The 15256-nt window shown below is 39.8% G+C and overlaps 1 protein-coding gene across 6 annotated transcripts in view; it reads left to right on the top strand.

The window, feature by feature from the left end:
- Positions 1 to 15256, top strand: part of kcnip3b (Kv channel interacting protein 3b, calsenilin) — a 67559-nt gene that overhangs the window by 45354 nt on the left and 6949 nt on the right. Inside the window, exon 1 of one of the 6 annotated variants that reach the window (XM_080468442.1) lies at positions 4671 to 6205. The exons of 4 other annotated variants lie outside the window; for them this stretch is intronic. In XM_080468442.1, coding sequence (XP_080324568.1) covers positions 6100 to 6205 — 106 coding nt within the window. In that variant the 5' untranslated portion in view covers positions 4671 to 6099. Of the gene's footprint in view, positions 1 to 4670; positions 6206 to 12688; positions 13135 to 15256 lie in introns of those variants that run through there. One more of the 6 variants, XM_080468441.1, reaches the window with a different exon arrangement.

Genomic DNA, 15256 nt, shown 5'->3' with positions numbered 1-15256 from the left:
ATTATTTTCTTGTTAATGAAACAGTAAATAGCTTTCATACTGTTCATGCTACATGTGTAAACTCACATACAGTAAGTCAATTGAACTCGATGCACCTGCGTCGACTCCTCATAAAATATCCTCATCATGGTTAACTTCACAGAGCACAATGACTTGATCCTGTCGACTCTTCTGGCCCCTTCAGCCTCATGCAGGTAGAAACTGGAACCGGCAAAATAGCTCCTGCCTTCATTATACTTCTTTTGTTGTTGCTGTTTAACAGAGTTTTTTGGTGTTTGGCATTTTACTCTGCTGCTCACTGTCGGATGTCGCCTTTGTGTTACATAAGTTTCTCACCCGAGACAAACCAGTCAGTGTATCTGTGGTAATATTTTCCCTCTCTGTTTATGTTAAATGAGCCAGTGAAACACAGTTGTGACAAAGATTGAGGATGGAAGATTTGTTTGTTGGGTTTGAGTTAAGGTTGCAGTGAAACTGTGTAACAAGGTAATTTTTATGATCAGTCAAGAGAGAAAGAAAAATCACATCCAAGAGGCTGTTCGGTAGTATAGTTGTTCATACCCGTATCAGGATACTCTCAGTTTGATTCCAGGCTCTTGACCTTCTCTATGTTGGGGTTTCATGTTTCCTCTGTGTGTGCATAGGATTTCTCCAGCAGCTCTGGTTCTTTCTGTCTCCCACAGTCCAAAAACACGTTAGGTGAATTGCTGTGTGAGGTTATCTTCTGTGTGTAAGCCCTGTGATGGACTGGCAACCTGTACAAAACACTAAGTTAGAGACAGAGTGATATTAAAGACGGACGCTACACAACAGGTGTCTGCAACCTTTATTACATAAAGTATCAGTTTGTTTTTCTCTTGTTAATCAGTGTGCCATGCTCACCACACTACAACAAAATATAGCCATGCCTGCAACGCAATCAGATACGCATGCAGCTCCTTCACAGCCGTGTTTGTGGATCTCCTTTTCAATCCTTGACTCTTTTTTTTTTTTCATAATGGTGACTGATTTTTACCAATATGCAATGACATTGCCTGAGATTGAACACCCCTGCTATACAAGAATATTCGAGACACACAGAAAGCTCCTCATATAAACCCAGAGCTCATCATAGGGTAACCCCTAACAGCTATGGCTAACGGGAGAGCGACAGAGAGACAGCAGCTCCACAGCTGTCTTCATATCTGATGAAACTAACAACGCTCAGAAAGACTTTCATAATTGTTACAGCACTGGTAATTGTACCTTATAAAGTGTTGTGCTGTCAGTGTACAGGAATTCGAGTCACGGTTTAAACGATCAAAGGAGCATAAGACTGAGACAGACAGTAGAGCAGAAATGTGGAGGTGTGCACTGTGTGTGATGTGAAAGGTCAAAGGCTCCGTGGTGCTGTTTGATCCCTCCCTCTTTTTCTTTTTTTTTATCTTCATCTCTTGCTGTGATGTAGTGTCACAAAGTCAAACAGATTTCCAAATGTGGCCTCTGTGAAATGCTCACACACGTGCACAGATCTCACCCGTCGCCTCCTCCTCACTGCCAGGAGATCGTCTGTGTTAGATTCAGACTGTTCAGGCACTGCTCGTTTGCCTTCTGTCAGGCGGAGCTGACACTTTCAGCACTCAGACTCAAAACTTTGCAGCTCAGCAATTTTCAAGCATTCTGTTAGCATTGATCTCCACCACTGAGCTTTCACGTTTAGCCCTTTAAAAGTTTGGATCTCGTCTTGTTAGACCTCTTTGGACCTCCAGCCTTGTAGAAAGTACCTTAGTCAGCTTTGTTGTAGTTCAGCTGCATTATGGGAGCTGTGATGGCCGCTCTGTCTGTGGAGGCCCGGAGGCGCCTCTCTCGACCCAGCTGCCTCTCTCACTGTGGCCACAGTGCAGCCAGGTACCATCGCTCAGGTAGGCTCTCACGTCATTCATGTGTCCATTCTTATATTTCCTGTGTCCACTCATTCATCGCTCTGTGTTCATGTTACCCTTCACTCTGTTTTTGTCAAAACAACAGATGTGACTTAGTTAGTTAGTTAGTCCATCTCAATATAGACTGACTTTATTGCAAACTTGTGCTTCACGTCTAATTGAATGCTTTTTTTTTTTTTCAAAGTTATTTATCACAACATTTCTGTCATCAATCATCACATTGAATATTTGGCCACATGAAAATGCTTTTGAACATCTTCCTCCATATTGCATAGGTCAGTGCACATATAACATTCATGTTAGGTTTTCATTCAGTATGAACAGATCTTTGTAAAAGACATCCTGTTTGTATAACATTTGAGATTTTGGGGGTGCTTTTTCTGTTCCTCCTTCATTAAGAAACCATTTTGTGAAACACCCATTCAACACTTCTTGTCTGAAAAGTTCATTGGACTTGTTTCAGTTTCTGAGAAAATTGATGAATCCTCACTGATGTACGGTGAAACATCTACATTACCTTAAGAAAGTCCAGTTACCTTTTGGCATTAGAATTGGGGACATTTTTATTTTTATTTACCTAAAAACATTCATGTATATCAAAGTATATTTCACACTTTTTGAAGTACAAGTGAAAGAATGAGTAAAAATAATGGATGGAGAATAATTTCTCTTAATATTTCTTTCTGAACTTTGTATTACTGTGAGGACGTTTCATGGAATTTGTTAAGCATTTCTCATGATCGTACCTCATCGAAGGTGCTCAAGAGATTTAAACATCATCACAGAGTCTGTTTCTTTCTGCAAAGATATTTGCTGATGTGTCTGACTGGGAGGAAACCGCCTTGGTCCTCTCTACTTATTTACTGACTGTTGTGTCAGCACCCAGTGTACCTTTTAAAAACCTGTTAGTGTCCTAATGGTCCAGCCAGAGGCATGCGCACACACACACACACACACACACACACACACACACACACACACACACACACACACACACACACACACACACACACACACACACACACACACACTTACCCGCGTCAATATACAAGAGAAATAACTTAAATGCTCAAAATAGACCTGAAATGCAAACAGTTATTGCCTGTTAAGACGTCAGCATGTGCATTATGCCCAGGCACCTCCATGCGTGATGAGTTTCTTTTTTTAGAGTCTAAATAATGACTGAAATGTGAGTATTTCTTTAGGGTGACGTATCCACTTTAAACTGCACCGCAGACTCGGTTATTGGATACATTTGTGGATTTTATATTTTTGGTTGACCTCCATTGTTTTTTTTTCTCAGTAAAGTACAAAAAGTGGAGGATGAACGCGGGGGAGCACCTCCTCGCCACTGAGATATCGATCTCTCTCACTCTGGCCTCCCATCTGTGTCTCCCATCTCCATCCCAGTCAATGCATTAAACACACACACACACACACACACACACACACACACACACACACACACACACACGCACACACCTTGTCTTGATGCATTTGCGATTGCAGAGTCATCAGTTATCCTCTCCCGTCCTGCTAAACACACTCACACAACCATATTTATACCCACTAACACTCATTATTCTCAGTGTAATCGGTGGCACACGTTCCAGGAATCATTAGGATAATGTAGTGATGTGTGTGTGATAATTGAGGTGTACGTGGCATGCAGATGAAAACACAGGAGTTGAGAAGGAGATGGGGTGGAGGGAGGCGTGCTGTCTCTGATATTTGATCTCTGTCTACCAATACGTTTGTGTTTAAGACCAAATATTTTGTCCCTCCTGGACAAACCGTATGAGCTAACGAAGTTGTACATGTTGCACAGCCCTTCCTTGTATTATGACGATTAATCATAGACCAGAGTCTCTGTAGAAAGTTGTTGGTAATCTTTTTTATTTGAAAGTCATTCAAATGATTATGAGACAAGACACAAAGAGGAAACTACAGCAATAACTACTTAAAAGTAATAAAAAAAAAAAAAACAAGGTTCCAACTAATTAAAAAGACAAGGAAATGTCAAATTTAATATAACACAAAAAATCTGTCTACAATGAGTGCAAATAGCAACACAAAGCTATGTACATAAAACATTTAAAAAAATGCAAAAATCATTGTTAAAAACATTAAAAATGGATACAAAACATGTCGAAACAGTATTCGGGGCTTCAAGAAGTGATAATAAAAATCTCCTGGTTGTGTCCCTGTGTCCTTTTTACCAATCCTTCTGCTAACTAAGAGAAAAGTGTTGTGTGTTCTCAAATGTAGACCACCTGAGATGAAAGTGAGTGCTAAATGAAATTACAGCAAAACAGAACAAAAAGACTCTGCCGGATCAGAAAAAGATTATAAAGCGACCTCGAAAGACACAGAGCTGCCTCTTTCAGTAGCAGCTATTAATTGACATACTGTCGTACTAGAAAGCTGAAAGTTGTCTGACATTTGTTTCATCACAGTTTATTATTATCAGGGCTTCTAAATATAAGTCTTAACACAATTTCACTCATTTTATAAATATGCCTCCCATATTAAAACTGCTGCAGTCTGGACCCTTTCAAACATTTCCAATTCTGCCTCTGAGTGTACTGGAAGAAGAAGAGGAGGAAGACCTGATGTAGTAAAGACAGAGGAAACCGTTTGAAGAGAAAACAGGGAGCCCGGCAGAGGGAGAGAGGAAGTCTGTGGTTGGTCAAAGTTGTGGAGTTACAGAGGAGGAGGAGGAGGGGGAATGCTCCAGTGTGAAAAAGCAAATCAGAAGGAGCAAAAGCAGGAGTGCAGAGGAGTATAGAGTGAGACCATGAGACGGACAGGAGAGGAGGAAGGTGGAAGGTGGAAAAGGGCACTTCGGTATTGAACCTCAGCGGGAGCAAAAAGTTAAGAGTGGAAGCAGCAACAACTGAAGTGAGGAAGCGACAGAGAGCGAGATAGAGGGGAGTGGTGGAAAAGTACGTGCGGAGGAGGTGGACACCGAGGGAGGAGGCTTTATTCCCCCACAGCTTCTCAGGATCTCCGTCCCTGGACGTTACTGCTGCTGCTGCTGCTGCTGCAAGTGCCTTCAATCCAGGGCCATTCTCTTCCATATCAGGATCTGAATTTGGACTAACAGAGAAGATGGGACAGGAAAGCTGAACTATGGGTGATCACATTATATCAGTGCTTGACATGAGGATTACTGACTGCTGCGATGGGGACACAGCAACGGAAAAGGCTCGCTGGATGGTTTCAAACATCTGAGGTCTCATTTGTAAACTTGTTTGTTTGGGCAGATTATAGTTGTTTTACCACATTTTTGTTCAGCTTTTTTCTTTTTCTCTCCCTTGACTGATTTTGCCAGATGCAGCTGAGACCAGAAAGTCCGATTTTCCTCAGCCTGCAGATTGAGCATTTTCTCTTTGTTTCTGTTTGCAAGTTGAGGTTTAAGAAATTGCTCGTATGGTTGCAGCAAACAATGGGCTAATTTATTTATGACTGCTAATGCTGTTTTGCCACTTTGTGGTGTGGAAGATGAGAAGACTTGGGTATTTAGTGTTGACCGCTCGCATATTTTGTTCAATAGGTTAGTTGCATTCACTCAGACTTTCTCTCAGCTAATGGGAGCAAAGTCATGAAAATGGACACTGAAGATATGCCACGTTTTCCCAAATGACATTTTCACCTGAAACCAAGATGTGATTTATTGGTGTCAGCTATGACGTGAGGACTGATCGTTGCTGAGTGGATTAAAGAGGCAGAGCACAAAGGTGTGTCGTTGCTGCTGAGAGTTGTGGACAAGAAGAAAGTCTGCAAAGTGACTCTAAACATCTCCTTTAATGCTCCGTGATAGATGACTCGTGACACAGCCCCCATTCTCCCTCATGGATCCAGAGAGGGAGGTTTTCCATATATGTCGGCTTCCACATATTTTCCACTTCAGCATCAGTGTTGACATTAGAGCAGCCTCCATCCAGCTCGCCGGCCTGATTTTCATGCTGTGTCCTGGGCCTGGAAACAAACTCATGCAGGCAGCCACCAGCCAGATTGCTTCCTTCTCGCCACAAATCTGTTGAAAGCCACTGTTGTCGACTCGCTTTGCCCGGCACAAGTCCGGCCGGCCCAGGCTTTCCTTCGTCTCTCCCCCTGGGGGCCAGGCCTTTGTGTGCCGGCTTGGCTCTGAGCCGGCCCCCCCCATCCTGCAGTCATGGGTATCCAGGGCATGGAGTTGTTTGCCATCGGCGTGGTCATCATCCTTTTCATGGCAGTCCTCAAACAGTTTGGCATCCTGGAGCCCATGTCATCGTTTGAAGGTAAGGGCCCACTTGAGGCCCTGCATACTGCTGCTGCTCTTACTAAACAAAGCTACGTTGATTTCAACTTGCCTATTAACAAGGTAGCACTTTAAGCACCATATAAACAATATGTATCTTCAACACTATGATTTAATTGTATGCAGTTAAAAAGACATTCACAATTGTTCAAGGCAGAATAAAGTGTATGATTTTCTATTTTATGACAGCAGACTTTATTATGATGTTAAATCATAAGACAGTAGTCTCCACTGGATGGATTGTAAGTGTTGTATAAATGCTTACGTTTGTTTACATCATATGTTCTTTCAGATTTATTTTGAAAGTGTGCCTGAACTCTCAATAAAACAGACATAAATTATATAATTTTCAAAGCTTTTGGCCATGACTGTAGATACTGATTAGGGAATACAATTCAAAAGTTTTATGTTCATAGAAAAGTTTCTACTACATTTGAGGTGGGTACTCCCGGTACTGCATGGAGGGCCACAGCCTTGCGTGTTTTCAATGTCTTCCTGCTTCAACAAACTTGAATTAAGTAAATGAGCCACCATGACGCTCTGCAGAAAGACTGATAATAAGCCATTCATTGAATCAGCTGTGTTGAAGCAGGGAAACGTAGAAAACATGAAGAATTGTGAAATTTCTGGAGTAAAAATCTAGTAAATCCCAATTTAATGTTGAGGATGTTTTGGATTTCAGTGATAAAAGTGAAGATCTATTTTAAGAAATAAGTAAGAAAAATAAAAACCACTGTCTGCATACGAACAAACACATAATAGATAAGGAGTCACAGACAGGAATATATTTTGTTTTGGGGCTACACTCAACTCCCTTGACTACAAAATGAATGAAGTAAATACAGCTGAATGAAGAAATGTAGTGATTTTCAGTTTCTGAAATATTTTCGATAGTTTTTCGATATAAAATGTTGATATTTTTTACATTTTGTGTTTAATTATCATATCTGACTTTATTTTGTGTGCACAGTTTTAGTGGATCTCTAGTGTGTGTGTGTTTAAAATTGTTTTTATAATAATAATAATAACTATTATAATGACATGATTGGTTTAATAAAAAGTTATATAAATGTGTGATAGTCTAAACCAATTGTTTGTCAGTTAAATTATTAGGCTTAATAGTACCAGAGTAGAAAGAACATGTACCAACAACAACCCAATAATAAGAAAATGAACAATAGCAGTTTATTTTTCCACTTTTAATGGAGACAATCTTTAGGTACTGATGAACATTTTGCTGGTAATACTTTAACTCACCTAAGAAACATTTAAATATAAAGTCGAAACTTGTTTCAGATGATGATCCTTTTGTGTATATTTACTGTTACAATGATAGCTATCAACATGCCAGAGTTAAACACAAAAGTGAGATTAAATGTCTCTTCTGTTTGTAACATGTTAATGGTTTATTAAAGTCCAAAGGCCATCACACCTTAGTTACCATGTTTACAGAAAATATTGTACATTGTCCTTGAGACTACGTACATGACTCCATCACTTTAAAAAAAAGATTTTCCAAAGCTCAGGAGGCCTTCACATTGTTCTCTCTGCTGTGTATTCCTATCCATTCCCTGTTAAAAGCAACACTTGCCCCCTTTAATGTATATGCCCTCTAAGTGTAGCGCCATTAATGTTTGTTTAACATCTATAAATACACTATTAGTTTGGGACTATCAGCAAATCTGTGTAATGCCATCATCATCATCATCATCATCATCATCATCATCAGAGGAGGAGGAGGAGGAGGAGGGTTAAGGGGGAGTTTTGTTTTGCCTGCTAAGGGTTATGCCATAAAGCGTGGTTGGCCCAATAGACTGTGTACATTTGGGACTGTAAAAGAGACATCAGATACTGCTGTTTGAATGATGCAGTTCCCTTTGATGAGGGTTTTGGGCTGAAGGCCAGCCAGTCAGAGTGCCCTGCCGTCAGTGTGCCAAGACAATTACAGCCGGAAGGCTCCAGTCGGCACATTAGTGCTTCTCATATGGCTCGGCTTCATAAGTAATAAATTCAACAAAAACACCAGTAATGTCCTTTCATAATTTATCACTCCCCTCAATCTCTCCAATCTTCAATTCCACCACTAGCACCCCCCTACCCCCACCTCACCCCACCCACCTCCCCGCCTTGCCTCTGTGACAGGGCCTACACCCCGGTTTAGCATTACTTCACATCAATTATACATGCAGTATCGAACAGGCTTTCTCTGAGGCCGCCTAAAAATGGAGCCCAGAGTACTCCTCCAGGACCCTGAAGGACACTGGCCATTCCTCAGTAGCCTCCAAAATTCCCATCATGTGTCTCCGTCCTCATTCCTTGCTGCCTTCATCACCTCCCAGTGAGACTCATTCGCTTACCGCAGAGTCATTATCTCACCTGAGGCCAGATCGTCTTCTACTAATCTCATTTTACTGTCTGGTGTAATATTATTTCTGTGTTCAGTGGGAGTATTCATATCTAAAGGCCATCATACTTTATAGAATCCACAGGTGCACATGTTGTGCTCTTTGCTTTCTGACCTTTGATAAAAATGGCATCCAAATCTGCAGGGAGTCTGACTCAATCTGTGTTTTTGTTTTTCATGATGTGTTTACTGTCAGTCAAGGATGTTGGATTGTAGAGACTACCAAGATCATTGGGCTGTTTTACAAACACACTCCCTCATTATATGGGTGGAGTATTGTGGGTATTCATCTGGTAATTTTTTTTATGTGATCTAAACACTGTTGGAAGATGAGTTACTTCTAGTCAGTCCCAATGTATTTCCTGAAATGATGCCCATTCATTCCTCCATGCGGATTGATTCAACCTGTTGTCAGTCACATTCTCACCTATGGGCAATTTTCCATTGACCAATTAGCCTAAAATAGCCTACTTTTTTTTTAGAGTGTTGCAGGAAACCAGATAAATCCCACACAGGCAACAGTAAAAAAAATATTATTTACATTTAAATTCTCCTTAAAAAAACTTGTCAATAACCAGTAACCTGGATATTTAATATTTCCCAGTAACACACTTTTTAAGAATAATACTGTTAACTTCAGTGCTTTTTTCTCTTTCAGCACTGTTAGTTTTCTCACTATGCTAGTTTATTAATGTTATTTCCAAATGCTGTAAAACTGACTGAAAAGTGGTTGATGAGTTGCAGCTTTTTCAAACGTTATCATGGATTATTCTGCTCACAAATCAGGTTATGGAAACAATCTGGTGTTTTCCTTGCTGATTTCTCCCCTCGTATTCTGTGTTTATTTTAGTTTTTCCTCTGAGCATGATCGAAAATCATAAATGGTTTGGATTAAATGTACCATAATCTACTACGACACTCTGATTTGAAACAGTAAGAATGGCAGTAATATTACATCATCTAAAATTAATTGATTTCAAATCCTTCTCCTAAAGTTTTTGATGTGTTGGAGATTTGTTAAATGTACACATACACAGAGAGACAGTTTATCAACAATCGTCCAGAACATGAGTTTAAGATGTGCACACAAAGATGATTTGGAAAAGAAAGCCCAAAACCTGAATCAGATTGATGAGTCACATATGAGAATTTATTTGTTTATGAGTTAAACTTGTTAAACAGTGTGTGTGTGTGTGCGTGCGTGCGTGCGTGCGTGCGTGCGTGCGTGCCTAAAGTCCAGATAAATGATCGGATCCAAACAAACCTGCTGGCCTTTGATGGTTGCTTCACTCTGCTGCTCGACAATGTCGATTCTGGGCTCAGTCCAGCTCGGGACTATTTTGGGACGATATCAATGTCAGAAGCAGCCTTGTCTTTACAGATATATCAGCCCTATTTTTGAGGCCGTGTGATAGCCGTATGTGGTAATTTGTACTCCACATTGGACTCTTGTTCGGCAGTACAGTGTAAATAAAGATGGGGCAGGAATTTGTTCATCTGACACTCATTGGCTCATTTCCATTTTTGACAGTTTTGGATCTTCTCACTTGGCATTTATACTCTAAATTATACCATCAGTCCTCCTTACAACTTCACAATTCAAATAGTTATGAAGACGCATAACACAAAAACACTCATTGTTTCCAGCATGTGTCACAAGATTATAACAATGAAATTGATATTTATTTGATCTTGATATTTGTTAGGGCTCGGATTCTACCCTCTCAACATCATCCCTTTTCTCTTACAGTTCATCCATTCATTCTTTGTCTATACCGCTCTATCCAGGCCAGGTCCACATTTTGCTGGAGCCAGTCTCAGCCGACTGTGGGTAAAGAGAGGGTTACAACCTGGACAGGTCAAAAGACCATCACAGAGCAAACAACACCACTTCACCTGTTCAACAGTTAAATTTATACACATATTTGGACTGTGAGAGGAAACTGGATCCCTGGGGCAAAAGATAAGTACAGAGAGAACATGCAAACTCAACACAAAAAAGCCCATAAAACCTCTCAAACAGGTGATTATTTTCACTATGAAGCAATAGAACCAGAATTTCCTCAAAACTCTGAAGCATTAACGAATGTGATTGTTTTTTCCTTTCCAAGTCTCAACATGCTGCGAGCACACTACAGTAGTCACTATTAATGATTAAATTAGATTTAGGTAACATTTACTTTCATAGTCATTTGCGGTGGCCTCACCTAATGCTGCTTTACTTGCCTGGTGCATTTCTCTATCAGGTTGGTTAGGTTTTGACAGGTAGAAACTATGTGAACTGAGATAATTATCCACTGTGCTGTTTACTCAAGTAATTGCTGTTCTTAATCACCACTGAAAGAGCTACCTTACACTGCATAAACCATTAAAAAAATCGGTAAACACTTTTTATTAGCCGCTTCAAGGAAGAAATCCAAATCGTGTTTGTAGACTGTACATCAACTAATCATTCACTATTATACAACCGTTCCGACAGGAGAGTCTGATTGAACAAGTCGATTCATCGATAAAGATAAGAGATACAGTTTAACAGCACTGAGACACTTAGTCCACCTCACAAATGTCTTTAATAATACAAACAATAACTAAGTGTATGTTGTTATCATAAAACTAGTAGATAATAGAAATGTAAAATAAATGTCAAAAGTATTTAATCTATAGTGTTGCAGATATACAGGATTGACGAAAAGTTTGAAGATTGAAGAAAAACGTGTCTTGATAAACAACAATCACTTTGTGGTTTACTGGCTGCACAAAATAAATATTATAAGAAAGAAATCAAAGTTGTTCAAGGGTGTTCTGTCCACTAATGAATGGCTTTAGTGTAACTGTTGAATGTTAACCGAGGTTACGCTGATTGTTTGGTGCAGCTGTACAGTAATTATCTTTGACCTTCAACTAAATCAAAGCAGTGCTGACAGCGTGATTTGTCTTTATGAACCAGGTGTTTATGCCTCAATCTATTGTTTATTTGATATATACAAACAAATTTGAAAGGGTTAGCCAGCAATTTGGTGATTAATAACAACTCTATATTAAAAATGTTACACAAACCCAACACATTAAGCTTCGCCAATTGTCTACATACGAATCATAATAAAAACAATGACTGTCCACAGTGGAGTGTTGGAATTTATATTGTAATCATGATTCATAGTGTAATAAATTAAATATAATAAAACTTTGTCATGGAATAAGTGGCTGATAATATATGGCCCCATAATGTAACAGCATATTAGTGTCCGTGCTTAAGGCTCCAGCTCCTCTTGCTGTTGTCACTTTAGTGAACAGCAGAGGGCATCAGACACTAAAGTGAGTTTTGAACAAGTGTGACAGGGCCTGAGGGAGCCTGTGCTCACGCTTTCTCTTTATTACACAAGTGTGTGACAGCACTGCACAAAGTTAATGCAAGATTAAATCTGTACTGAGGACCCCAAGAGAGACCGGGGTACAATTAGAAAGTGGATCACCGAGCTGAGTGGAAAAATTAGATTCAGGACACCTGTGGGTGTCTCGTTCCTTAAAGGCAAACTGCTTCTCATACTTTGCATTAAGCAAAGAAGATTTAAAAACTCTACTTACTTGGCGGTAATCAGAGCTCTCCCAAACTGCTTCCACGTGTTTGCTTCAGTCTAATTATTCTTTTGTGTCAAAATGTGGAAAAAACGTCACTTTTTCTCGCTCCTCAGGAGTTCACAGGTTAATTGCAAGAAATAACGTGGATGGTGAGAGGATTTAGAAGAGGAAATTGTAGCATGTCAGTCATTTATACTGTGTTGGGTTTAGGATATGCTTTAATGATTTGTCATTCGGCATTTGTTTTCCTTTTTTGAGGGTTTTGCCAGCAGCTACAGGAATATTGTTCATTGGAGGAACCCAAACTATCAGCAGCTTTGTGCCCGAAAGCCTAAACCTGTGGTTCCTGAGTATTTGAGCATCCTCTCTATCTGATTGGATTTCCCGTGGATTAATGTGGTGGTCTAGATTTGGGAGGATTTCTGTCTCACTCCATCTCTCACTCTCTGTGGAGGTATTTTCACAGCTTTAATATGAACTACTTCACCTTGATGAAGGAGCTGGATCATCACACTCTGCTCTTATCTGAGAAAAAAAAAACAACATGCTGAAAGATCCGTTAGTGTTTGACAGAGCACGGCAGAAAAGAAAAGCAGTCAATTAAAAAGGGAGAAGGGGGGAGCTAAATAGAGTAAGAGATTTGGCAGAGGAAAAAAAAAGTGACAGAGCGATGAGTGAGTGACACTGTTTCGGAGACGGGAAGAGAACAGCGCATGAAAGGGAGAGATGGATTGGATGTAATGTGTGTGGAAAGTCCAGTGATGTGAATGTAGATAGAACAAGAAAAGGGATCAAGATAGAGGAAGAGGGGAAGATGAGTGTGAGATGGGAGACGGAGGGACTCCAGACGGTGGGCATCGTCTGCCTGGTGATCATGTTTCTCAAGCTGATGCACCTGCTGGGCCTGATCGACATCACTGAGACCGGTGAGGCAACCCACGAGAGGGGCTCTGTGGATGAAGAGAGACATGGAGCGTGGAGGCTGGAGGAACTTTTCTTTCTTCTTTCAACCACTCGTAGATGCTTGTAAATGTTTGACCTAATTTGGACTCTGACGGATCATTATAAGCGGAGTAGAAGTGGCTGTGAAGTGCTTAAGACATTAACCAAGATTGAGTTATCTGGAAGTGAAAGTTTAGTCCTTGGTTCTTTTTTTCTGAATCAAAGCAGCTGTGCATCGTAAAGTTTAGTGAGTGTTGCTAGAATAGCAGCTAAAAGTCCTTGTGTTTTTCGCTATTTTCAGCCGTGCGTGAATACACATGTCAGGATTGACAGCGCTTGGGCGGTGGCAGCAACACAATATAAAATACAGGCTGGTGTTTTTAGTATGGATATTTTTCACTGGTTTGTTTTTAGATGAAGTTGAATCAGTTCATTGAATCAAAAATGTGTTTATAGCCTTATGCTATGTCCTCATGCCTGAGGATCAAAATTATGTAGATTTTAATATAAAGCTATGTTCCTGTGCAATCAATCGTCAGAATGGAAGTCTCGTGGGATTTTTTAATTTTTTTTACACAGTTCTGTCTGATAGTGCCAAGTGCCTTTTATAATTAATTCAATTCAATTCAATTCAAATTTCATTCATATCACACTAATTACTACAATGCCATCTACAGTCACTTAACATGCAGGCCAATTAAGACAAAAACACTCAGTGAAAGCAATAATCTCAGCAAAATAGGCAATATATTCTGACAAATAAACTTGATACCTCTTTGTTTGACTGTGTTCTGCTTCATAATCAGAAGATGACAAAATTCTACTGAACTAATTTTGATTCTGAATATATTTCAAAGGATAAACAATTATCTTTTATGGCATACCTTCAAGCGTTATTGGTGGGGGTTGCTCTTTTTTAAATTACCAAGTGTAAGTAAACCTTTAAATTAATTAGCTTGTGTATTTTTTGTATCTTATGTTTGTTAACTAAGTTAATTATTTCCCTGAGTGAGGAGGCTGTATATGACTTCTTCTTTTTCCACTGCCAACATTATTATGAGGTTGTCTCCTTGGTTACATTGTTCTCTTCAAAACTGGTTTATTGTAGCTATTAAGCAATTCAACACAATCAAAAGTGGCTTAACCGGTACAACTCAAGAACAGTGGCATCTCAGCATCAGCATTTATCACATTTAGTGTCACATTTATTCCTCTTTTTTCAGTGGATAAATACACCGACATATCTTAAAAATGGAATCTGTTTATATTACTTTCAAGTTGGAGTTTTGTTTCCTGTTTATCATACAATGATTGAATAGAAGCTCTGTCTCCTCCTTTGTGGCACCAAATGAATCCTTAAACAACAGCCTGAATTTGCATACAACTCTTATTATATCACACCTTTCGAACCCCTCTTGGTGTTTTGAGTTGTGTTGTTCTACTGGATGTTTTTTCAGAATAATGTTGTGAGTCCTCTCCTCTGAGTCCCCAGCACCCGTCCTAATAAGCCTCTCGGCGTCTGATCTGACTTGACTTGTTTTCTTTTTGTTTTTTTTCCTTCTTCTTACTGTCACTCTCTCACTGTTCTCCATTTACTCTCTTCCATCTCAATGTCAACATCCCTCCTTCTCTGTTGTCTCTGTCTAAAGATGGTGAGTATGTGACGGCAGAAATTCAGCTCACGTGGAGAAAAGTTCCCTCCTTTTTTCAAAGGTTTTCTTTTTTTCCCCCCCAGTAGTGCAGTACTTTCTCTTAGTGTGCGTGAACTTGTGACCAATCATGCTGCAACACTTGTCAATTGTGATTTGAGGACAAAGTGTCTTTGATTTTCTCAAAATTAGATGTTTCAGTAATGACATTTTTGAAAGCGGACACTTCAAATCAATTGAAATTTGGTGACATTTCCGCCATAAAGAAAGTACCGTCCTCTTCTTTAAAAAAAAAAAAAAGATTCCCCCTTTTGCCTGCATTTTGCTCCTCCATGGTTTTTTTTCGAAGCCTCTCTTGAAATCGCACGTTTTCCCTACCTGCCCTTTGTCAAATGCCTCCTGTCAAACGTGCGAACCCACCCTTCTCCCCAAATGTTGACCTGCACCCTTTCACTCA

This window comes from Lipophrys pholis, assembly GCF_963383615.2.
Source record: "Lipophrys pholis genome assembly, chromosome: 7".
Classification (NCBI taxonomy): domain Eukaryota; kingdom Metazoa; phylum Chordata; class Actinopteri; order Blenniiformes; family Blenniidae; genus Lipophrys; species Lipophrys pholis.
Note: the sequence above shows the minus strand (reverse complement) of the source record. Positions and strands in the feature narration are given on the sequence as shown.